This window comes from Microcaecilia unicolor, unplaced genomic scaffold (genome assembly GCF_901765095.1).
Source record: "Microcaecilia unicolor unplaced genomic scaffold, aMicUni1.1, whole genome shotgun sequence".
Classification (NCBI taxonomy): Eukaryota; Metazoa; Chordata; class Amphibia; order Gymnophiona; family Siphonopidae; genus Microcaecilia; species Microcaecilia unicolor.
This window is the reverse complement of record NW_021962947.1, coordinates 142,409-167,810: the sequence shown is the minus strand read 5'-3', so window position 1 is coordinate 167,810 and position 25,402 is coordinate 142,409. Positions and strand designations below refer to the sequence as shown.

General features: G+C 43.6%; 1 protein-coding gene across 1 annotated transcript; it reads left to right on the top strand.

Annotated features, from left to right (window-relative positions):
• The first annotated feature begins 13,260 nt into the window (after window positions 1-13,260).
• LOC115458690 (C-type natriuretic peptide 2-like) lies at window positions 13,261-19,965 on the top strand. The gene is made up of 3 exons (XM_030188517.1): window positions 13,261-13,471; window positions 15,815-16,115; window positions 19,865-19,965. Exons 1-2 carry the CDS (start codon window positions 13,385-13,387, stop codon window positions 16,088-16,090), a joined length of 363 nt encoding a protein of 120 aa, XP_030044377.1. The 5' UTR covers window positions 13,261-13,384; the 3' UTR covers window positions 16,091-16,115; window positions 19,865-19,965.
• The last annotated feature ends 5,437 nt before the right edge of the window (window positions 19,966-25,402 follow it).

The window sequence follows — 25,402 nt, the reverse complement described above, 5'->3', positions numbered from 1 at the left end:
CTCCTCATGTGCCTCAACATGCCACTGCCATCTTGACTCTGCCTCCAGGAAAACTGCCCCCCCCCCCCTTGTTGATAAGGAACATTATTTACTTCTCCTTCTTTGGAGCCTGTGTTATAAGAATTGATTCAGCTACCAAGTTACAGAGACTTTCCAGGAATGGACCAGACATCATCTATCTGCCACAGAAGGTTGTATGGCTGTTTATTTCATTCTTCTTGGTGCATGGAGGTCAGCCAGACATATTTTCTGTTTGAGAAGTGTGAGTCAAGCTATTTGAAACTTTGGTATTTGTTTCATTAGGAATTTATTTCTTAGTTGTTACAGGAAGTTGTTAAGAAGTTAGGAGGAAAGTTCCCGCTAAGAGAAACATTACTAGCTTGCTCATTTGCTATTGGCTGTTTATATAATAAATCTTTACTTCCGTTGGAATGTTTCCTGTCAGTGTACTTACTGCAAATAGACTGGAGTTGGGACCAGGAGTTGGTAAAGAATTCCCTAGACATTGTACACCTCCCTACAGATTTGGGGACTCATCCTGGACAGATTTGGGCTGTTCTCTGTGATTGTGATTTTCCCATACAGAACTGGGGCTCCGTCTGAGATAGCGATCCCTATAGAGGCTGGTGGTTTTATTCCTCAGAAGCAGGCATCCAGAGGCCTTTGTGCCTTTGATCTGGTTTTGAGTATAGTAAATAAGGAATGCAGTCAAAATATTTCTAGTAAAATGTATGTTTCTAGAGCTTCATCCCAAAAGCAAATCACCTTGAGGATACAGAATAATAGAAGGAACAAGTTTTTGCCCTTAAGAGAAGATCATAACACATTTAGAACATTGTTGATATCAGCATGCTTTTTAATGTTTAAAAAGCTTGAAAAAGTGGTAATATTTATGGGCAACCAGGTGTTTTTATTATTGTGCCCTGAGCCTTTAAACGCACAAAACCCGAGTACAGTTTCAAGACAGCCTAAATCGTTATGTATGTAGTTCAGATTCAAAACACAAAGAACTTCTAACTCTAACATAAGAGAGGCCTGTTCTGTCTTACAGGCTCTAAAGCATTCAATGTCTCTACAGTATTAATTAGATTGTAAGCTTTGTCGAGCAGGGACTGTCTCTTCATGTTCAGTGCACAGCGCTGCGTACGTCTAGTAGCGCTATAAAAATGATAAGTAGTAGTAGTAGTCTGTAGGATTACGGAATCTTTGCTACTATTTGGGATTCTGCATGGAATCTTGCTGTTCTTTGGGATTCCAGAATCTTGCTACTCTTTGGGATTCCGGAATCTTGCTACTCTTTGGGATTCTGGAATCTTGCTACCCTTTGTCCTTATCCCTTATTTGTCCTGTTTGTCTGTCCTAATTAGATTGTAAGCTCTGTCGAGCAGGGGCTGTCTCTTCATGTTCAAGAGTACATACACCGCTTTGTACATCTAGTAGCGCTATAGAAATGATAAGTAGTAGTAGTAGTCTTTGGGATTCTAGAATCTTGCTACTCTTTGGGATTCTGCAGAGAATCTTGCTATTCTCTGGGATTCTAGAATCATTCTACTCTCTGTCCTTATCCCTTATTTGTCCTGTTTGTCTGTCCTAATTAGATTGTAAGCTCTGTCGAGCAGGGGCTGTCTCTTCATGTTCAAGTGTACAGCGCTGTGTACGTCTAGTAGTACTATAGAAATGATAAGTAGTAGTAGTAGTATTCTCTTCTAAACATGTAAGAAATCCTGTCCTATCCTGCAGTCGAAAAGACATCAAAACTCTTCATCAGCAGTCCTTACAGTCTCAGGGTCCCTTCTCTTCCCTCTGGGTTCCCTGATAGCTCCCAACTCAGAGGTTTTCTCCTTACCAGTCTGGGCCACACCCTCACAATTAGGCTTTCCCATCCTAGCTGTGTTAAGTTGGCCCCAGGAGGATGTGTCTTAAGGAGAACTAGAATGTGCCTAGCCACTTTCTCACAGTTATATCAATACCAAGATGTGTGCTGCTATTTGTTTCCACTGTAAATAAACATATTTACTTCTTCCTGCCCTCAAATTATTTCTCTGAGGCTACTGATTTTTTTTTTTTGTGACTTCTGGGTATGTATTTCCATTGGAACACCTCTCTCATCATGTCCTCCCAAAATAATATGACAGTGAAGTGTGGCAAGGTGACACTGGGTCTGGTACTAAGAAAAGGATGTAGCATCACTCAGATTATGGTAGGGAACAATTAGAGTTTCAGGGCCAGATGCACTAAACTTAATGAGCCATTAACGAGCAAGTAGTAAACACCCTGGCATGCACTAAAGGCTTCTCCGAGCCATTTTCCGATCACGGTAGCAGCTAACAAAAACGGAATGCAGATGATCCAAAGGCTATTGCAAGGCTTTTATAATGAGATGCACTACGGTTTTCCGATCCCCTTACCGTGAAAAACCTAACGGGAGGTCTACACCTCTAGTTGGAGCAAATCAGAAGAAAAAAATGTCGTCATTCACCTGAAAAAAAAACCCCACTCCAAAGACGTTCTTTTTGGACATCCTTAATAAAAACCTGTGCCCCTCCCCCCAAAAGGAAGACACTGCGCCGCTCACCCCCTCCACGGCCTGCTGCAGGAAGGCTCCGATGCGGCTCAATCATAGCAGGAGAGTGCAGTTGAGGACGCCCATCCAAAAAAAACGTCTTTCCCCCTCCCCCGCAATAATAAAAACGTCCTTTTTGGACGTGCTTCACTCAGCTGAGAGACCTGGAAGTCTCTGAGCCAATCACAGCGCGTTTAGCTCAGCTAACCGCATTGTGATTGGCTCAGAGACTTCAAGGTCCCATAGCTGAGTGAAGCACGTCCAAAAAGGATGTTTTTATTATTGGGGGGGGGGGTCCAAAAGGATGTCTTTTTGGATGGATGTCCTCAACTGCACTCTCCTGCTACGATCGAGCCGCATCAGTGCCTTCCGGCAGCAGGCCGTGGAGGGGGTGAGTGGCGCGGCATCTTCCTTTCGGGCGGCACAGAGGCGTATTTGGCATGCGCAGAGCAGCCAGCATAACGCTTGGCTGCTCTGCGCATTGTTGGCCAGCTGACTGGCCGACTGTTTACCGATGGAATAGAGAATGCAAGTGAGCTACAACGAGCTTTTCCTTGATGCATGCCCATTCCTTACCGATTTCCTAAGGGAATCAGTAAGGGAAGGGCTTTAATGATTTTTTTTAGTGCATCTTGGCCTCGGTGGTTACCAGCCTGTGCTGTTCAATGTAAACATTGTCTGGATCACAAACTGCAGTTGTACAAAAGTCCCAAACTTCAGAAGAGCTGCCTTAACAGGATCCAATGATAATCCTCACCCTCTCGACTTCCCTTATCGCTACCGGAAAATCTTTACAAGGTCTGGAGTTCAAGTGTAGACCACATGATCCTCTTTCCAAGTAAAGCGCTCAAAGAAAGCTTCTTTATTTATTTATTTACACAACTTTTCATATACCACCTAGATGTTAATACAGGCAAGTTACAAACTATAGTGAGATACATCCATTAGGTTTAATATCTGGACAAGACATAAGCAGGGTGAAAAGCCAGGGGCACAGTATTTAGATATCTGAATAAAGTAAGGGAATAAAGAGGGTAAATTTTATAACAAGGTTGGAGCCTTTCAAAAAAAACATTTTTTTTATTAGGCAAAACACGCAAACAAAAAACAAGCAGTAGCTACCACATATAGATAACAATAAGAAGAAACAGCCAAAAATCAGCAAATTGTTATATACAAGAAACAATTAGAATTATACTGTATGAGCTCTTCGGGCCCTGATAAGTCCAATACTTCTGCCAAACCTTATGGCAGGCATCAGATCTATCTCTGATCATTTTTCAATCAAAGGGAAAGGGGGAAGAGAAATGAGACTTAATATATCGCCTTTCTGTGGTTTCTGCAACTACGTTCAAAGCGGTTTACGTAGTATATACAGGTCCTTATTTTGTACCTGGGGCAATGGAGGGTTAAGTGTCAGGAAGTATTTTTTCACGGAGAGGGTGGTGGATGTTTGGAATGCCCTCCCGCGGGAGGTGGTGGAGATGAAAACGGTAACGGAATTCAAACATGCGTGGGATAAACATAAAGGAATCCTGTGCAGAAGGAAGGGATCCTCAGAAGCTTAGCCGAAATTGGGTGGCGGAGCAGGTGAGGGGAAGAGGGGTTGGTGGTTGGGAGGCGAGGATAGGGGAGGGCAGACTTATACGGTCTGTACCAGAGCCGGTGATGGGAGGCGGGACTGGTGGTTGGGAGGCGGGAAGTACTGCTGGGCAGCCTTGTACGGTCTGTGCCCTGAAAAAGGCAGGTACAAATCAAGGTAAGGTATACACATATGTTTGTCTTGTTGGGCAGACTGGATGGACCGTGCAGGTCTTTTTCTGCCGTCAGCTACTATGTTACTATGTTACTATGTTAAGTGAGTTGCCCAAGGTCACAAGGAGCTGCAGAGGGAATTGAACCCAGTTCCCCAGGATCAAAGTCCGCTGCACTAACCACTAAGCTACTCCTCCAAAAAAGCAATTTCCATCCCTTGAATACTCCAATACTCAACAGATGGAGTGGTTTTCCAGGAAGTGCTTTTAGTATGATGCGCAGCCTGTATTAATAGTCCAGCTATTTCCCAGTCCACCCCAGATAACTCCACGTTGATAACTTCTCCCCTTCAATGTCCTGTGTGCCCCCTTCAGAGAGCATCAGGATGTTTATCAGTTTCAAGATCAAAGTATAATCCATTTTACACTTGTAGGCTGTCGAAAATGTACTCCAGCAAAAAGTGAAGCGGGAGGTCTCGGTGGTGTTAAACAATATTTATTTATTTATTTGTTGCATTTGTATCCCACATTTTCCCACCTATTTGCAGGCTCAATGTGGCTTACATTGCTCTGCCCTGGCTACTGCCATGGCTGAATAGAAATACAATTAATAATAACACAAGAATATGAGAAACATAGCGGACAAATTAAGTAAGCGGGAAGTGGGACATGAGGGCAGGCAGGTGTGGTGAGAGGCCAGGGCTGGGCACATCCAGAGAGCAGCTGCCAGTCCCTGGCAGGCAGGCGTTGAGTGCTGAGGACTTATCGGTATTACCTCATGTGTGAATGAACATTTCCTTTGTATCTTGAGCAAACACTTGTGATTCTACGTGAGGATTACTTCTTGCTGTTATTCTTTCCCATTGCAAAGGCTGAGTTCGGTGGAGCCCTGCACGTCCCAAGATTTCACGCAGCCAGCAATTCCCTACAAGGAAAAGGTGGTGCAAAAATAATGTAGGGTTCCAAAAGACCAGATCTCTATCTTAACTGAAAGGCTATTTCTCTTCCGGGACACTTTCTCTGGGTTTGTCCCACCAGTGCTCTGTGGTTTCCTTTTCTCTTATCCAGGAATGGAGAGAGTGGATGTTGCATTCAGGTACAGTAGGAATTTCCCTGTCCCCAAAGAACTTACTACCTATCAGACCAATGCAGAAAGCGTGTGTTAAAGCCATGTGTCAATGGCTGACAGCAGAGCTTTTAACACAAATGTTAGGCTCAATTTTTGCTCACCAATGCTGTGAGCTATCCATATGCAAATCTGTTACAAGCAGAACTTGTGCGCTAATCATGGAGACAACATCAGATCAGACACATGCACAGGTGTCTGAGCATATTGTGAGCCTATGCTGGAATGTTATTCGATGCATAAATATCAGTGTATTCAGTACATGACATTTTTGCAGTGCATATATTAATGTGCAGAATATCCTTCCAGCACATTCACAGATACAGTTGTTTTCTGGTCTGACCTGAGCACAGAGTCGTCACTTCCCCCGTTCTGTCTTTTCTGTGTTATTTGAATGTTCTTCCAGGCTGTCTATTAGGATATTGTTTCTATTCTGCTGACATTTGTCCTATTTCTGTGTCACGATTGTTCTACAGTGCTGTTAAATGTTTATATTTCTGATACTGTTTCACTTTAGCCCTATTACTAGGTTTCAATTTGCCGTCTCTGCGTTTATCTCATTGACTGGATTTATGTTTATATTTGGTCATTTTACTATTGTTATGCTGTTAACAAAAGAGAACAGGGGCTCGATATTCAGCCAGCAGCATTGAATTTCGGGGTTTGCAGAGCTGGCTAACACATGGCCGGTTAATACTACTACTACTTATCATTTCTATAGCGCTACTAGACGTACGCAGCGTAAGTGTGATATTCAGCACCTAACCGGCTCTTTCATGGGGTTACCCTGGCCAGTTAAGCACTTAACCAGCCAAGTGCAGAATCCACCCCGGTGGCCCCCTGAAATAGCCAGTTTTTCAGTTCAGTGCTAAATGGTTTATTTTCACTGGCACTGAAAATTAGCAGGTACCATTTCTGACCAGTTAAATCACTTTGAATATCAACTCCTAAGTCTCGAGCAGAAAATTCATCTTCATTTAGGAGCTTAAAAGTTACTCGTATAAGCTTTGCCTAGATTTATGAGCTCAAATTTATGAACATGAAGGGAATTTGATCACATTTAGTGCCAGTCACGTGCGTAAATATGCAGAACCCTAGCAATCACGTACGAGCGCACTTACCCTTACAGGAGAGCAACTACATGCTATTCCACAGTGGTGCCCCTTAGTGGTTGAAAGTATAAATGCAAGGGGGGAAGGGTAGAGAGCATGGCAAGGTTCCTGCTTTTGCACATAACCTACATTTACGTGGCTGTAGTTACGCCACATCTATGGCTGAAGTAACTGCAGATGCATAACAGTACTGGGTTACGCTTCTATTCTATAATGGAATCTGATGCCAGTTGTGGAAGGCACCTCTCTAGTGCTGAAAAACACTGCTGAGCTCCAGTGGCATACTGAGGACGGGGTGGTGGGGGTGGTCCACCCCAGGTGCACGATATATCTCATAGCATCTCCTATAGCCCTCACACAGCCACATAGTCCCTTACCAAGGCAACACTTTACTACATCTCTTCACACAAAGTCCCGCAGACAGATGTGCAAATGGAGGAAGGGGAAACGTGCCATCATGTCCGATCTTTTATTTCTATTTTCAAGTGGACTAACACAACAATCGCATTATTTTATCCATATTTGTAATTCCGAGAACCAGCAGGGAAGATGGACAATGTCCCAATGGCCAGATGCCCAGGGAAATCACCCTTATGATGTATACGTACAAGAAACCCAATTTAATATTTGAAAGGTCTGCAGTCCAATTCTACAGGATCGTTTTGACTGGGGTGATAATACTGTTGGGTTTAATTATCAACATTTTAGCAGGGAGGGAGCTCGAAGGCTGGAAGTTAATTGGGGCCAAGGGTGAAATTTGCATTGAGGATGAACTAAGTGAACGAATGATGATATCACTCTCCTGATGAGAGGTTTACACTGGCTCCAAGCAGCAGAGAGTGAAATCTAGGCCACAGAAAAAAAGGCTGGTTCCTCCTCCTCATCTGTCCCTGTGACTTTTTCTTCCATGTGGGGCTGTCTGTGTTGGATGGATGTGTGTGTTTTGGGGGTATTGGCAGTGAGGACAGGGTTGTGAAAGACATTGAAAGTAGGGTGTGAGTGTGTGTGTATAAACCGCTGTTCTGACACGTCCTAACCGGTATATCACAATAAACTAAACTGCTTGGAAGCAGTATTCAGATGTGTTAAGGACAACTTAATTCTCAAGTAGAGTGGTGTGGTAGCCCTGTTAGTCCACTCTTAAAGGTTATCAATAGAAATAAAAAAAATAAATAAAACATGGAAAAGAAAATAAGATGATACCTTTTTTATTGGACATAACTTAATACATTTCTTGATTAGCTTTTGAAGGTTGCCCTTCTTCGTCAGATCGGAAATAAGAAAATGTGTTAGTTGATAGTATATATAAGTGAAGCATCAAAGTCTAGCAAGGTGGGGGTGGGTAGGAGGTATGCATGGGTACATCAAAGCATTTAATTTCATTGATAGTCTAACAGGATGGGTGTGGGTAGGTGAGAGGAGAGTGATAAACAGAGAAATACAACTTTATGGTTTATAATGGGCTAGAAAACCCAGATCCTTGTTAAGTCCTGTCTGTTGGGTGTCAAAATATTCAATCATTCTGACTTCAATATGGATCATGGGCTGGCCAAATTCGCCCAGCTCTTTCCTGGTTCTTCTTGGGCAGCCTGTTCCACTTGATGATCCTATAGCCATCCTGGGTTCCTTCTTTGCCTCCCAGTTGTCGTTTGATGTCCATATTTCATCAGTAGTTAAGACTTGTTTCTTGGTACTCAAATGCATTTCAGAGGTTAGACCTTATCTTTGCCAGGCTGCGTTTCCTGCACTTGGACAGAGCTGTACTGACTAATGTAATTCTTTATATAATGGCCTGAAACTCTCTGCACCGAAAAGATCTGAAATGATTCAAACCACTGCAGTGAAGCTGCTCCTTCATGAAATACATTCAACTGTATCACCCCTCCTTGCTAAGAAACCAGTTACCTATAGAATTAAGCTCAAAATTAAAATACTCATGTATGATGTTTACATTTGATTTTTATTGATAATTTCAATTTTACAGTTCAAGTATTGACACTTGTATAGCAATGCTTAGTAGGTATCAAAATAACCCAAACAGAAAAAAATGATTTATTCAAGAAAAAACAAAACCTCTGAAGCATCAAATCCTCAATATCACTAGAAGATCCAATAGGAAAATCACAAAGAAACATCGTCTGTTACTTGAACCCAAAACCCCCCACCAGGGTAGCACTTCAGCAAAAAAAACCAATCATATATTTCAGCAATTTATGGCCTAAAAAGATACACAGAGGAGCATCCATCACCCTCCTGCTGTGTTGAAAGCAATGAACTGGGGCAGATTTAAAAAAAAAAAACATTTTCAACAGATCAATCAGTATTTGACAACACACAGAGATATTTCAGAAAGAAGGAGCTCCTAACTGGCGTACCTCTGGCCTTAAAACATAAACTCTATTCTTCTCTGAATTTCCTTAGTTAGATCTTGGAAAATCCTACCAGAATATTCCAAAATTCAACCTCACGGTGTTTAAAAAACATACTTAGGAGCATGAGATGGGGCCAAGATGGCTGCCATAGCATGCGGTTGTTGAGATGATTTCTCTGCTCCTTTGAATTTTTTTCTTACCTATAATGCTGAAGCGACGCCCGCCCATTGGTCTGAGTCTCTTGCCTCAGGCAATCTGAGATCACCGCCTTTACTTGCAGTCAAGAAGGCATTATGGCTGCCCAGAGTGAGAAGAAGAGCCCGGGCTTCGGGAGCAAAGTATCAGTCAACCCTGCTGGCCCTCAACTCTCCCCATGCCTGAGGGTGAAGCTGCTGGTGGACAGTTTGCAATGGCAGAGCAAACTGCTTTGGGTGGGATGCCAAGAGAAGTTCCTGGGGGCACATATTCCAGCAGATCAGAGGCCACCTACTGGTGAATCTCAGATGGCAGATGGCTTCCGTGTTACCAACTTTGGAGAAGCCTTCTGAAGTTACCCTGGATTCTATATGGAAAGTTCTGGAAGCCAGGTGGTCCTACCCGCAGTTCTCCAGGATTCAGAATGTCTGCAAAAGCTTGAGACTTTGCTCCTTCAGCAACTACTGTGGAGGACTTCCAGACCCAACTTCAACAGGTGAAATCCCTTCAAATGACTTTTAACCAAGATAGAATTATATTGTATCAGAGAACTGGAAATTTTGAGAATTATACAAAATGCTTGAACTTAAAGCTGCTGAATTTTCCAAGTTTGCTTATATGCACACCAAAGGAAATGCATTATAAGTTTCTTAAATGTGAAGATTCTGGGTTTCTTCCTTTAAATATGATTTACTATATTATTTTGCCACCTAAGAAGTGAAGCAGCTCTTTAATATGATCAAAACAAGTGGAGCTACCGTTGAATAGTTTAAATTTGATAAATATTCTGGAGACTTCTACAGAGGAGACTATAACCAGAGCACAAAGACACATTATTCCATTTGTTTTTCAGACTGAGTGTAATTTTCTGGGAGGGAAAATTTCCATCTTTCCTGATGTCTCAAAATCTACACAGAGCAGGAGGAAACATTTCTTGCTTTCACCAACAAGTGTTGCATGTAGGATCAACCTCTCAGTTGTAATCTCCATACCTATGTCTTGTTTCTTTAAATAATGTTAGATATGTGCATTTTTTTCAACCATCTCAGTTTTTCTTGGAAGGAAAAGGAACTGCTGCTGATTAACATCCAGATTAGCATAACTTGATTTAAAGGGCTTTTTTGAAATAACAGTGCACTTCCTTATGCTTTTCTTGTGTAAATTAATATTTGGTTTATAATAATAATTGTTATTTACATACTTGTGTGAAGACCTAGTTATGGATTCTATATACTTTCCTTCAAAGTTTGTAGATACTTTGAACTTTATTCTGGTAATCAATAGAAATAAAACAAAATAAAACATGGAAAAGAAAATAAGATGATACCTTTTTTATTGGACATAACTTAATACATTTCTTGATTAGCTTTCGAAGGTTGCCATTCTTCGTCAGATCGGAAATAAGCAAAAGTTGGTGGATGACAGTATATATGAGTGAAACATCAAAGTATTTCAGTGACAGTCTAACAGGATGGGGGTGGATAGGTGAGAGTCAGAGAGACTATTCTAAAAATTCAAATTAAACAATTTTTTTAACAGACATACTTAGAAACTAATCCTGGTCTACACCAAGTGCCATAGTTGCAATTAAAGTCACAAGAATAACTAGTTGTGACTCTGATTTTTCCAATACAGAAGGTAATAAATAGGAATAAATCAAAACATAGAAAATAAAATAAAATGATACCTTTTTTATTGGACTTAGCTTCTTTGAAAGATAATTAAAAAATGTAATGTTAGTCCAATAAAAAAAGTATTATTTTATTTTCTCTGTTTTGATTTATTCCTATTTATTACCTTTAAGGGTGGACTAACACGGCTACCACACCAGTTGACTCCAATACAGAAGAAATATCCAGAGCATCCAAACGTTGACCCACATTGGGTCGACCTTTTGAAGTTTCCTTTTAGCAGTAGGTAAATAATACATCCCTGGGGCTCATCTGAATATTTGTCTGATGCTCTCAGTCTTTACATCCCTCCAGATCCCATCATCTCTCTGTAGCCCAAGGAACTACATAGGAGCCAGCTTTGTCGGTGGATGAGCCCCTCCAATATTGAACAAACTCCTTGAACTGTGTCCAGGGAAAGAACCTGTGTTGGGTTTAGCACCCCAGTAATTTTGAAAAGTTGGCTTCTATGCTTCCAGCTCTATTCCTGCTCCTGCTCGTCATGAGAAGACTCACCACTCAGTGAAAAGCTGTCCTAAGGGTTCTTTCTTTCTTGTTGTATTTATTTATTTGGATTTATTAACCGCCTTTATGAAGAGATTCATCCAAGGCAGTGTACAGTAGGTATAGTTTAACATCAAACTTACAATTTTGTTAACAGCATAACAAGAGTAAAATGTACAAGTATGAACATAAATACAGTAAACACAGCAAATTAAAACCTAATAATAGGACAACCATGAAACAAGATCAAAAATATACATAACTCTTCCGTTCGATTCCCTATATGTCTGTTCCAATGATCCTTATTCTACCACTACATCACCTTGTAATTGTTCATACCGAAGTCGGTGTACGCCTCTCCGGTACTATGCAAGCCACATGGAACCTGCAAATAGGTGGGAAAATTTGGGATACAAATGTAACAAATAATAATAATATTTAACAGCATTGAAATTCAAATAAGAGAGATTATACGATACAAGAATAATACTAATGAAATATCTAATAAACGCATCTGTGCTGTAACAGCAGGGCATCTTTAGTTTCCAACCTAATATACTGCAGAGTCTGTCAGAGCCCAGCTAGGAGAAGAGAACAACTTCTACAGTCCCTAAACAAAGCTTCAGCCCTTGCTCGACTGTCCTACTGATCTCCCATTTCCTCAGAGGTGGTAAGAACTGCCTGGCTCAATATATGACTTGTGATCTACATTATTTTCTTGTAAGATTTAATGATGGCATTTGCTTGATGTATAATTTTGAAATTTCAAAGCTCTCCTGAGTTACCCACATGATTATCTGAGTAACGGCACTGGATATCACCATCAGAACTGTATACAGACATTTTCAGCAAACAACTGTCCTACGTTATCTGGACAAATATCCAAGTAATATCACTGTAATCCAGTTAATCAAGACCCTCCCCATTAGACCTGGATATTAGGCATTGACAACCTGTGCTGAATATCCGAATATGATTTCAGATGCCTTGGCTATTTCAATGAAACACTGACAATGGAGTTTGAATATTGAACTCTCATTTCTTTTTCCAGGCCTTTGTGGGGTTGATATTTTGTGTGTGTGTGTGTTGGGGGGGGGGGGGGGGCAGGAGTTAGCTGGAGCCTGTTTTTTTCTTTTCCACTCCATCTCATCTCACACTGACTTCACTTCTAATCCTCCCATTTACTCTTTCTTTCTTTCTTGAATTTGCTTTTGAAAATCGTGAGCCACTCCGATGCCTTCTCACTGAGTCTGGTATAGCAAATAGTGAAGCAGACATAAACAGGGTGACTGAGGTGAGAAGAGAGCGACCCAGGGGTCTCTGTACTTCTCTCACACCAGCACATTCATGCAATCACTTTAAGCTCAGGTGGGCACAATTGCTTGTCTGTCTCCACTGGGATCCTCACTTTCTGTTCTGGAATCAGATAGTTTTCTCAGGACTTCATGCTGGAAGCAGATTTCAGGCTTTGATGATCTTCTGCATCTCAGATCCTTTATCCAAAGGAGTCTGAGTGGCCACAGCAGGAGGGGGCAGCATGGGGGAGGGGAGATGTCAAAAGAGACAGAGAGGGACTAAATGGATTTGCAGTCTTTACTAGAAGGAGTTTTTCTCTCTCATCAGCTCAGACTTCCAGGACTGACACTGCTGAGGGACTCCCTTCAGGGGAATTGTAGAAAACAGCCCCTAAACCTTGTCACATCAATGCCCCCCAAAAATATCCACCAGAGGAAATCCAGGCAGAGAAGTGGGCTGAAGGAAGATGGCACAGGAAAATACCTAAACACAATCAGATCTTCATTTATCTGAAGTTTAAAAAAAATATTTCTAAGATTTCTGTGCTCCTGCTGTCGAGAAAAGGCGTAGAGTGGAGTTGGATTGGACCAGAGTTTGGGTGACATCACCAGGTTGGGTTATAAAAATGCCTGAAAAGAGCCAAGAGCCAGACAAACTCCTGTACTTCCCAGAAAGGAGGAACTTCAGAAACCCTGACTAAATAGGCAGCTGCCAACTTCCAGCTCTTCCACTCCGGGCTTTATCTGTCTCTCTGTTAGCTCCAGCGGCACCGGTACCATTGTGGAACCCAGAATGCAGATCAAGCACGTTCTGGCTTGTGGACTTTTGCTGGCTGCACTGTGCATAAGTTTGGAGGCAAAACCCTTGAACCAACAGAAGGTAAGCACCCACTAGCTGTTCAACTAATTGGCTTTGCTTTTAAGAGGGAAATGCAGATTTCAGTCTGTGGGGCTGAGATCCTGGGGCACTCTTTCACTCTGATTTATTCCCACTGCACGGTTATGTGCACACCTGGAAACTAGGTTTTTTGTTGTTGTTGCTAGAAGCATTGGATAAATCAGCACAAAGCTTGTAAAATAAAAGCTCCTTTTCCATTGAGATAAATACTGCACAGAAGCTTGTGAAGCTCTAGTACTTGTTTTTCCAGATTTCACCCCGAACCCGATTTTCTACATCTCATTTGTTTCTCTCTGACCTGAAAGCGCCCCGTTTCTCTGCAAGAAAAACCCTAATCTGCATCTCCGTGGCATTACCTCCCCCCACCCCCCAATACAAAAACAAAACAACCCTGCACAATTGATCCCTAGCCCATCCCCTTCCTTGTCTGCTCTGAACTGCCTATGTGTGGGGTGGGGTACTGGATCTTAGGGTCTCTTCCAATACTTGGCTCCCTCAGCATCCTCGAACTTCTTTCTCTCTTCCCACCCACCTGCCCTCAAGATCAGGGGCATCTTCAAGAGTCCTCACGATTTAATTCTTCTCCTCTGAAGACAAAAAGTCACTTTCCCATTTCAATCCCAGTTCTTCCATACAGCCTTTGCTGATATTATGTGCTGACTCTGAGGGAAGGGAGGAGAACAGCTCTCATAACCCCCTGGCTTAGAGGTTGGGGGAGGTTGTAGATGAAAGATTTTGGAAAGGACTTAAATACAGTCTCTGTTACTAAGAAAAAGCCAGAACAGTGTAGGTCATGATTGAATGAAATAAGGAATCTGAGATGTTAATAAATAAAGAAGCAGAGGAATTATTAAGATAGTCATGACAGGCTCCTGAGGAGGGTCACCCCCACTTCTACAATGCAGGAGGCTGGAACCGATGAGACCTTAGAGGGGGAAGACTTGTGATCATTTTTCTGCACATCATAAAGATCTGAACCTTGCATAGGAACAGCCTCCATCAGAGGAGTTGAGGGTTGAATTCCTTCATAGGCATGAAATGCCAAAAGATGGCAGAGGGGGGGGGGGGGGAATATTTTAAGTAAGATTTCCTTCATCTACTACTACTATTTAGCATTTCTATAGCGCTACAAGGCGTACGCAGCGCTGCACAAACATAGAAGAAAGACAGTCCCTGCTCAAAGAGCTATGTAATAAAAGTGAGCCAAGTATAGGACAATCAAGCCATTGTGACATCACTGATGAGGTTGGCTCTTATTGGTGGCCTGAGGCATTATGACATCACAATATTAGCTCTGGTTACAAGAGACTACTACTACTACTATTTAGCATTCTATAGCGCTACAAGGCGTACGCAGCGCTGCACAAACATAGAAGAAAGACAGTCCCTGCTCAAAGAGCTATGTAATAAAAGTGAGCCAAGTATAGGACAATCAAGCCATTGTGACATCACTGATGAGGTTGGCTCTTATTGGTGGCCTGAGGCATTATGACATCACAATATTAGCTCTGGTTACAAGAGACTACTACTACTACTATTTAGCATTTCTATAGCGCTACAAGGCGTACGCAGCGCTGCACAAACATAGAAGAAAGACAGTCCCTGCTCAAAGAGCTTACAATCTAATAGACAAAAATAATAAAGTAAGCAAATCAATTAATGTGTAGAGGAAAGAGGAGAGGAGGGTAGGTGGAGGCGAGTGGATACAAGTGGTTACGAGTCAAAAGCAATCCCACTCTCAACACGTATTAGTATGTCATTCCATGCAAGAGCAAGAAATGGATTCATGGGGAAAGGAGCTGTCCGTGCAGGAGATATTGATGCCAAGCCCAGTACATCTGCTGAGGTACCACTTAATCTTTCAGGAGGGTCGGCTGGGCTTCTACATGTCTTTCTGTCCACATTCCTGCTGCTCTGCTCTCTAGTGGGGAGACAAGAGCTGGTGGGAGATATTTGTCTTCCTTTTCACCAGGGGCATAGCCAGACCTCGAGATGGCACATTTTGGTCACCCCCCTCTGCCGCCACCCCCTCCACCACCTCGCCTCCCCCCTATGCCGCCCACTGCCTCCACTGTAACATCTTGGCTGGTGGGGGTCCCCAACCCCCGCTGCAAATACCTAGCTCAAATACACTAAAAGGAGCGTGCCTAACGTGAGGGGAAGAGAGAGCAGGGCAGGCAGCGCTGAATGAAGTCTTCAACTGGCGGGGGTTGGGGACCTTCATGACCCAGAGCAATTTTTTGGGGGGGGGCCCAGGCCCCCATCTAGCTACGCCACTGCTTTTCACGATCTCTAATACGTGTGTTTTATTGTCCTTTCTTGCAGTCACTGCGCAGTATCCTGGATAAAGAGCTGGCAGAATACTTGGCATCTAGAGACAGAGGAGACAAGGTTGGAAGCCTGAAATCCCAATCCCGGCTACTGAGGGACCTGCACATCGACTCCAGATCCCAGACGACTTGGGCCCGAGTGTTGAATAATTATCCCAACATCAAGAAACGAAAAGTCACAAATAACAACAACAAAAAAGGCTCAACCTCTAAGGGCTGCTTTGGCCTGAAACTGGACCGAATAGGAGCCTTGAGCAACTTGGGATGTTAGACCACTGCCACCTAGTGGTGTAAAGGTAAATCTCCTTTTGTCATTCTCTGGCTGCACTGAGAATAGATTTACAGATATCCTGCACCTGATCAAGGGGGCAAGAAAGTCAATTAGTTGTAGTGCATTGCAGAGGGGCAGAATTTATAAAAGATACCTGGATTCAGTCTTTGGATATTGCCTTCCCTTTGCTGCCTCTGTTATTTTTGTTTTCATAGAAAGTTTATAATCACTTTGTTCTGAAAATTATACTAACTGCTTTTTTGTTGGGGGGGGGGGAGCTTTGCATTTTCTTTTGCTCTATGTCCGTTTGGTCTGTGGTGTTATGTTAAGAAGTACATTGGGCAGACATTAGATAGAGTGGAGGAGTGGCCTAGTGGTTAGGGTGGTGGACTTTGGTCCTGAGGAACTGAGTTCAATTCCCACTTCAGGCACAGGCACCTCCTTATCCCTCCATTGCCCCATGTACAAATAAATAAGTACTTGTATACAATATGTAAGCCGCATTGAGCCTGCCATGAGTGGGAAAGCGCAGGGTACAAATGTAACAAAATAAAAATAATGGCTCCTTGTGGTCCTCACCTGCTGCCATATTCCACAAGTAAGGAACAGGCCTTTTACAGGTGATACAAACCCAGACATCACATCAAAAGCCCTCAGCGCTCTATGGCATGTGAAACATGTGGACACCAGGGCTGAACACTGGGTGTCACTGTTGCATGATGACCTTCCTTAGGGGCTGCAAACCATTATTATCCTTATACCCAGATGAACAAAAGCAAACGCTGGCGCTAGAGGCTGCTAGCGCCATACTAGCACCAGCATTTGCTAGCACCCCATGATCAGAGCCTTCGAGCGCATTGCTCTTTGCGAAAGTAGCATGCTAAACAGGGCTTAGTGCATTCATCGCCAATGATCAGCGGTCAGCGCGCCAAAATTTGGGTCGCTGGCTGAGGCAAACCCTACACCAGCTCCGAGCTGGCGTTAGGGTTTGCAGATCATTGGGGAGGAATGGTGAGCCCTGTCCAGCATGCAGTTGTATGCTGGCAGGCCCCCGTTCCCCCCCAAAGCAAACCTACCAACAGGGGGCTGGAGGTCCCCCCCCCGACAATGACCCCCCCCCAGGTTCAGGGAGGGCTGGAGATCCGGTGGGTCTCCAGCCCCCCCCCCAAACTCCCGAAAAATGGTCCCTGGTGGTCCAGTGGCCGCCGGCTAAACCCCCTCCCTCCCTCCCAGCGAGCAACAGGGGGGTCCGGCGGACCTCTGGTCCCCCTGATGATCCCATTCCCCCAGGTTCAGGGAGGTCTGGAGATTCGGTGGGTCTCCAGCCCCCCCAAACCCCCAGAAAATGGTCCCTGGTGGTCCAGTGGCCGCTTAAAAAGGTGTCCATTAAAAAGAACCCCCTCCCGGCCCCCCTACCTTAGTTGGAGGAGGAAGGTAGCCTGCCTCCCTCCTCTCCCTGGTTGACACCGCCGTAAAATGGCAGCGCCCAGCCCCTCCCAGTGCATCCTGTGATGCGCTGGGAGGGGCTACAGACCATATAAGGGAGCACGCATGCATGAGAAGTCCCAGCATCCACGGCTGAAGCATGTCACCGACTTCTGCCTTAAGAAACCAATGCATGGAGGAGGGGAGCGGCTTGGCCACCTGTATTTATTTGGCTGGTGGGACCTTGGCATCATCCCCAGCAAAGGTGTTTAGTGGTGGGGGGCTGTGAGAGAGGAGGAGGGAGGAATGTGTTTCTCCCCCCTCCCCAGTCCATCCTTGGACATTCCCAGAATTGGAGGGCTGGCTACACCCCTGCTGAGGTGTTAGAGATAAATCCAGTGGAGTAATTAGTAGTCTAGTGGTTAGAACAGTGTGCTGAGGGCCTGTAAAGCCAGAGTTCAAATCTCACTGCTGCTCACTGTGACCTTGGACAAGTCATTCAACCCTGTATTGTCTCAGGTACAATCTCAAGATTGTAAGCACTCTGGGGACAGGAAAGTACCCAATTGTAACTCACTTTGAGCTACAAGAACAACAAAGAAAGCATGAAACAAATCCAGTAAGAGGATTTAAAAAGGTGTGTGATAAGCATGGAAGATGCTTAGCTGCAAAGGCATGAAGAGAGCTAAAATTCATCTTAAACCTATGGAGTTAAACCGCTCAGAGCAGTCAGACTCTGTTTCTCCTGATATATGAAATGTGACATACAGAATATCTTACTGTATACTATAAACACATGAACAGTGTTCAAAGGATCTGGGTGGATTAGCCAGTTTGAAACTTGCACAGGGTATGCTTACTTTTAGCTGGCTTAAGGAGCACCTGCTCCTGGGGAACAGCAGAGAAATAACTTACCTAGATCTCATTTTCTGTCTGCAGAAATCACAGGTGCCTGGACCTCATGGGCACCTTCATGACCTAGGCAATGCCTATAGGCATAAAGTACCTGGCCATATTGTGAGGGAGAAAATTAATTTATTCCATGCTTTTAAAGGGAGAAGGAAGGGTTAAGCACCAGCATGTATAAGCAACGCAAGTATAGCTAAAGATTCCTGGTGACAGAGATATCTGTGACTTCTTTCAACGTTGATAAGAAATCTGAAACAGAAATTAACTGTCACATTAAGAAATGCTGTTAGGCAGGAGACAACAGGCAGCTTTAATCCTGATCTAAAGCAGGACCCACATCTCTCTCCACTGCCCCCGTACCTCATTCATTGGGCAGGAGGAGTGGCCTAGTGGTTAGTGTGGTGGACTTTGGTCCTGGGGAACTGGGTTCAATGCCCACTGCAGGCACAGGCAGCTCCTTGTGACTCTGGGCAAGTCACTTAACCCTCCATTGCCCCAGGTACAAATAAGTACCTGTATATACTATGTAAGCCGCATTGAGCCTGCCATGAGTGCAAAAGCACGGGGTACAAATGTAACAAAAAAAATATTTTAAGCAGCCATGCACCTGCAGTGCCACCATACTGCATTCAGTAGCACTTTTCAGCTCTGGGTTTCTCCTCTTGTGGTTCGTGATGTGAACAGATAATATATTATACACAGGGGCCAAAGGCAGTTTTTTCTGCAGCATAAACCCAGTTCCATTGTCTCTGCACTGCAGGTATCAAATTAAACCCCCAATCCAGAACACTGGCTAAAGCAGAAAGAAGAGATAAACAATGAACAACTGTCCAGACTTACAGATTCACCTATAAATTAGGCAGGCTACAGCTTAGGGACTCACATTACAAGAGTTGTCACCTCGTTAAAAAAAAAAGTTAAATGCATATGAAAACAATGAAAATTACAATGTAAAGTCATCATAAGGATTATTTTTATTATTGATACTTCATTGATTTTTATATATATATTTATTTTTCATCATTTATTAACCTTGAAATTTATTTCCTCTTTAATGGAGGAGGACTTTGTAAATGCTACAGCTTAGAAGTCACAATGCAAATGAATCCAGCCCTGTCTGAATTGAATTACTCCACAAGAATGGATGAACAGATTTCTTTATTACATCAGTAATACCTGGATAGATTTTAGTTTTGTATATGTGCTACATCTGTTGTCAGCTCCTCTGCCAGGCAAAAGGACATGGGGCTCACAGGGTGTGATATAACCTCATTGTTCTAACTCTGCCACCTGCTGGTGATAAAGGGAACTGGTAGCATTGTGAGCAGAGAATCATGGTAGGGGACTGGGGGGTGGGGGGAGAGATTGGAGACTGCATCAGAGATCAAAGGATGGGGACAAATGTGCAAAATTAACCTTGTTTCCTTTTCTTCATTTCAGGGTTATAACTAGACAATGGTTTTTCAGAGACAGCTACAGCCCACCTCCTCTTAAATATTCCATCCAGCATCAAACAGCTGAAATAAAGAAACCCTTTTATCACCAGTACCGGGAGATGCATTGCCATTGCTTACAATTTTTGGTTGTACTTTATTTTCCCTGAAGCTGTCGGGTTACTGTATTCAGAATACCAGGGCCCAGGTGTCAGAGACTGATGAACCAGCTGTGCCACTGTGTCTTGTAAATTCATGCCATGCATCAATGTATTTATGTTGGAAAGCTATTTATACTGTTTATAAAGAGATATTTATAAGAATTTTATTTATGTAAGTAAATGAATGAGGGTCAAACATTGTAACAATTTGTCCAAAATAGCTGCAAAATGTAAAAATACAAAACAAAGTCATTCCATCAACATCCTGAAATACTGTCTTTATTTACTGGCAAAATCTTTCTATCCTATATAATAAAAAGCACCTCCAACATTCTGAAGCCGAGAAAGTGAAGCCTGAAGCATCCGTGCTCTCTGTATCCATCTGTACTTCCGGGTCCGTCACAAGCAGAAGTGTTGGAGGTGCATTCTATTAAATAGGATTGGTCAGTTCCTTGAAGCACTGCCAGAGCTCAGCGTCCTACACAGTAACGCTCAGCTGCCTCTCCATGGGGTCTCCTTTTTCTCTGCCCACCTGCAACTCACTCTCCACGGCGCTAATCAGATGATCGACGTGACACTGAGGCAGACTCTTCCCGCCACCAGCGCCACTCTCCATAGGTCCAGTGCTCATTCTCTCGCCACACGAAACACAACAACGCATGCGCAAGGAGCCAAGCACACCCTCGCAACTCGCTCTCCATGGCACCAGAGAGAGAGAGGGAGGGAGGGAGAAAGGGAGGGGGGCCTGACACCAGAGAGAGAGGGGGGGCCTGACTCCAGAGAGAGAGGGAGGGAGGGCCTGACACCGGGGGGGGGGGGGGAGGTATCTGTCACACACACACACACTCTCTCTCTCACACACTCAGTGTCTTTCTCTCTCTCTCACACACTCTATGTCTCTGTATCACATTCACTCTCTATGTGTCACACAGTCACTCACACACTCTCTTGGTCTCATACACTCGGTCTCACAGAGAGTCTGTCTCACACACACACTCTCTCTCTCACACACACTGTATCTGTGTGAAACACACACTCTCTCTCTCACACTCACTGTGTCTCACATACGCACTTGCACACACTCTCATTCTCACACACACTCTCTCTCACAGACACACTCGCACCCAGACTCACTCTCTCTCTGTCACACACACTCTCTCTCTCTCACACACAGTCACTCTCACATACACTCTCTCAAACATACACACTCCGAGGAAAACCTTGCTAGCGCCCGTTTCATTTGTGTCAGAAACGGGCCTTTTTTACTAGATAGTAATAACTGGCAACATTTTGCATTTAGGAGATCGAAGTTCAGCATCTGGTGAAGGGTCAAAGAAAATTACATACAATATGTTCAGAGAAGATTTACAGAAAAACCACAAAAGTGGAAAGAACACGAAGGTCCCATGAGAGAAAGACGCAGTCAGACAGAAAGTGGGAACGGGATCAGGCTCTTCAAAACAGACCAAATACTCTCAATCCGCCACAGTCGTACGAGAAAAAGTTTTCTCGCACAACAGTTACGTCCATAAGCAATTCAATCACTAACGGTCTTTCTAAAGACCACCTTTGCTCACTTTATAAAGATACATCAATGGAAACATCTGTACTTGTTCAATATTTTCATTAAGACCACCTTTGGTTACCTTTTAAAGATACATCAACGGAAACATCCGAGATTGCTGAACATTTTACTAAGCTGTGTAAGTGTGCATGTGCACCAAAATGGAGTTACCGCATGGCTACCACGTGACTCTTGTGGTAATTTCATTTCTGGCGCGCAGCTGACACGCATGGCCGAAAAATAATTTTTCTTTTCCGGCCACGCGCCAAGTAGCATTTGGCGTGTGTAGGACATTACCACCTGGTTACCACGTGAGACTTTACCGCTAGGTCAATGGCTGGCGGTAAGGTCTCACACCCAAAATGGACACGCGGCAATTTTTATTTTGCCGTACGTCCATTTTTGGCAACATTTTTTAATTTTTTACAGGTGCGCTGAAAAATGATTCTGCACGCACCCAAAACCCACGCTTACACTACCGCAGGCCATTTTACAGTGCACCTTAGTAAAAGGACTCCTTAGGCATTTTCCCCTTACAATATGAGGTGCTAGAAATGGTTTTATAAGGGAACACATATTTCTAAAGTCTGGGCACTTTTCTGTGCTGGGAGTAGTCAGAAACTGTCATTCATTCAGGACATGCTTAGACCTCATGAGAAAATACCAAATGGAGATACTCAGTCTGTGTTCTGTGAATGATTGCTATGATTTGAGTGTTTGGTCTTGGTTATGATAGTTTTCTATCCTGCCAATATTATGCTGTTATATTTTTTTCTTTATTTTATGTTTTTATTGATATTGTACGGCGCTTTGACCTGTTTCTTTTCCGAAAAGACAGTATAGAAATCTTATGCTGAAGCAAAGTATTTCCTTTTAGGCACCAAAGTCTTTACTCCAGCCTCTTGTGTGGAAGAGTCACCCTAGCCACTTCGCAAACAAATTTCACCAATTTTTTTCCAATTCCCAAGGGAGTAAATTCCAAGTCAAGGATGCCAGACTTCCTAATGTACTCTTTCTTCTAATGATCAGTCTGTAGTCCTGACTGGAGGAAAATCCAGTAAAAGGTTATGTTGAAGGAACAACACATGGGTCGAAACATGAACAGACAACCGACCAGAAACATAATCAGGGTCAGGTCACCAAGGGGCCCTTTTACTAAGCCGCAAGGCCAGGGCAGTAATTTAATTTTTTACGTGCGGCCACTAGGTGCGCTGGAAATGTTCCAGTACACGGCTGTAATCAGCATTGTACGCCCGTAGTCCATTACCATCCAGTTAATGCGTGAAACTTTACCACGGCCATTTTCTGCTAAAAAAAGGGACTTCTTTGCAGGTGCGCTGAAAAATGGACCTGCACACATCCAATACACGCGTCTACACCAACGCAGGCCATTTTCGGAGCACCTTAGTAAAAGGACCCCCCAATTGCTTGGTGTACAGTATAGAACATAATCTGTGTAGTCTACACTAAAGGTTACTTTAGAAAAGATTGTTTCTGAAATGCCTTTTAGAATTACATCTAGGGAAAGGGAACTGGGACTTCACATACTGTCTTTCTGAGGTTTTTGCAACTACATTCAAAGTGGTTTACATATATTCAGGTACTTATTTTATGCCAGGGGCAATGGAGGGTTAAGTGACTTGCCCAGAGTCACAAGGAGCTGCAGTGGGAATTGAACTCAGTTCCCCAGGATCAAAGTCCACTGCACTAACCACTAGGCTACTCCTCCACTGCAAGGGCTGCTTGGGCAAAAATGCCAATTCATGCTGCCACTATAGTAGACCCAGCCCTTATCATAGTCCATAAGGAAACACGGTCCAAATTATACAATCACTTGGTGATAGGGTTACAGCAGACACAAGCTAGTCCTTGCCAGCACGTTACATTTGAATGCTTCTCTAGGACTGTCCTTTCTGTTACACTTCACAAAATCTGCTGTGCTGTGCATACCCTATTCAAAAACCATTCAGGCATTTCCAAGGTTCATGGTGCTACTTGGGTTGTCATATGGTGAAAGATTCTCAAGACCCCTGATTTATGGAAACCACCAGTAGAAATTACTGTTTTTCATCTTTGATCCAGCAGTTCTATAAGGCTTCGTGGCTTTTACTGATTGGGACCTAGTCCTTAGTGGAGTGCATCATCTGGTGCGGGAGGTAATGTTGCTGGGGCCGCTTGATAACAGTGATTATAATATGATTGGATTTGATATTAGCTTTGAAGTAAGTATACATAGGAAATCAAATACGTTAGCGTTTAACTTTAAAAAAGGAGACTATGATAAAATGAGAAGAACGGTGAAAAACAAAACTTAGAGGAGCGACTGCGAGGGTCAAAAATTTACATCAGGCGTGGATGCTGTTCAAAAACACCATCCTGGAAGCCCAGGCCAAATATATTCCGCGTATTAAAAAAGGAGGATGGAAGACCAAATGACAGCCGGCGTGGTTAAAAAGTGAGGTGAAGGAAGCTATTAGAGCTAAAAGAAAATCCTTCAGCAAATGGAAGAAGAAACCAACTGAAAATAATAAGAAATGGCATAAGGAATGTCAAGTCAAATGCAAAGTGCTGATAAGGTGTTAGGTTTTCAAGGCAGAAACTAGGTTCGTGAGCCCTTGGACCACTGCCGAGAAGCGGCAGTGGCAGGAAAAACCACTCCACACCAGAGACAAGGCAGAACTCTGACAGAAACAGCTAGACTTCACCTGTCCTTGACCGCCCTTCCCCAGGAGTTGATCAGGACTTACCAGACAGGGCAGGAACTGGATATCAACTAGGCTGAACAGGGACTGAGGGTCAGAGGGGAAGGGAATATACATGGGCAGCAAGGCAGGAAACAGGGCTAGGACTCACAAACAGACAATACTACACAAGGCAGGAAATGGACAAGCTAGAGGACAGGAACTGAAAGCTGCCAAGCAGCCACTGAAAAACACTGGCAGACAAGAGTCAGGACTGAAAGCTGCAGAGCAGCCACTAAGCAAGAACACAGACAAACAGAAACTAGACCAGGAATACAGACCAGAAACCAGACTAGGGAATAAGCAATAACCTAAGCTAAACTACACATAGACTAACTAGAACTGGACAAGAAACCAGACTAGGCAGAAGTGCAACAAGCACACCAACAAACCAAGGACCTTAGATGATGCAAAGGCAAACACAGAAGTTTCCAGGTGATTAATAAAGCCCATCAGCTGCTGAAGTTCAGCTGCAGGAATCACAAGGCAGCTACGGGTGCTGTTCAGGCACAAACAATAGAAGCAAGTCTGGCAGCCCAGAAGATACGGACCGGATGGGGCTGAAGTCTGGAACGGGTGACAGTTCATAGCAGCCACCGGTTCTGGCCACCAGAGGGCGAGGTGAGCACAGACAAGGAAACAGTCACCATTGTGACATAAGGAAGGTAAAGAGGGACTTTGAAAAAAAGATTGCGTTGGAGGCAAAAACACATAGTCAAAATTTTTTTAGCTATATTAAAAGCAGCAAGCTGGCAAAAGAATTGGTTGGACCGCTAGATGACCGAGAAGTAAAAGGGGCGATCAGGGAAGACAAAGTGATAGCGGAGAGATTAAATGAATTCTTTGCTTCGGTCTTCACTGAGGAAGATTTGGGTGGGATACCAGTGCCGGAAATGGTATTCGAAGCTGACAAGTCGGAGAAACTTAATGAATTCTCTGTAAACCTGGAGGATGTAATGGGGCAGTTCTACAAACTGAAGAGTAGCAAATCTCCTGGACCAGATGGTATTCATCCCAGAGTTCTATAAGTACTCTGGTATTCATCCCAGAGTACTGATAGAACTGAAAAATGAGCTTGC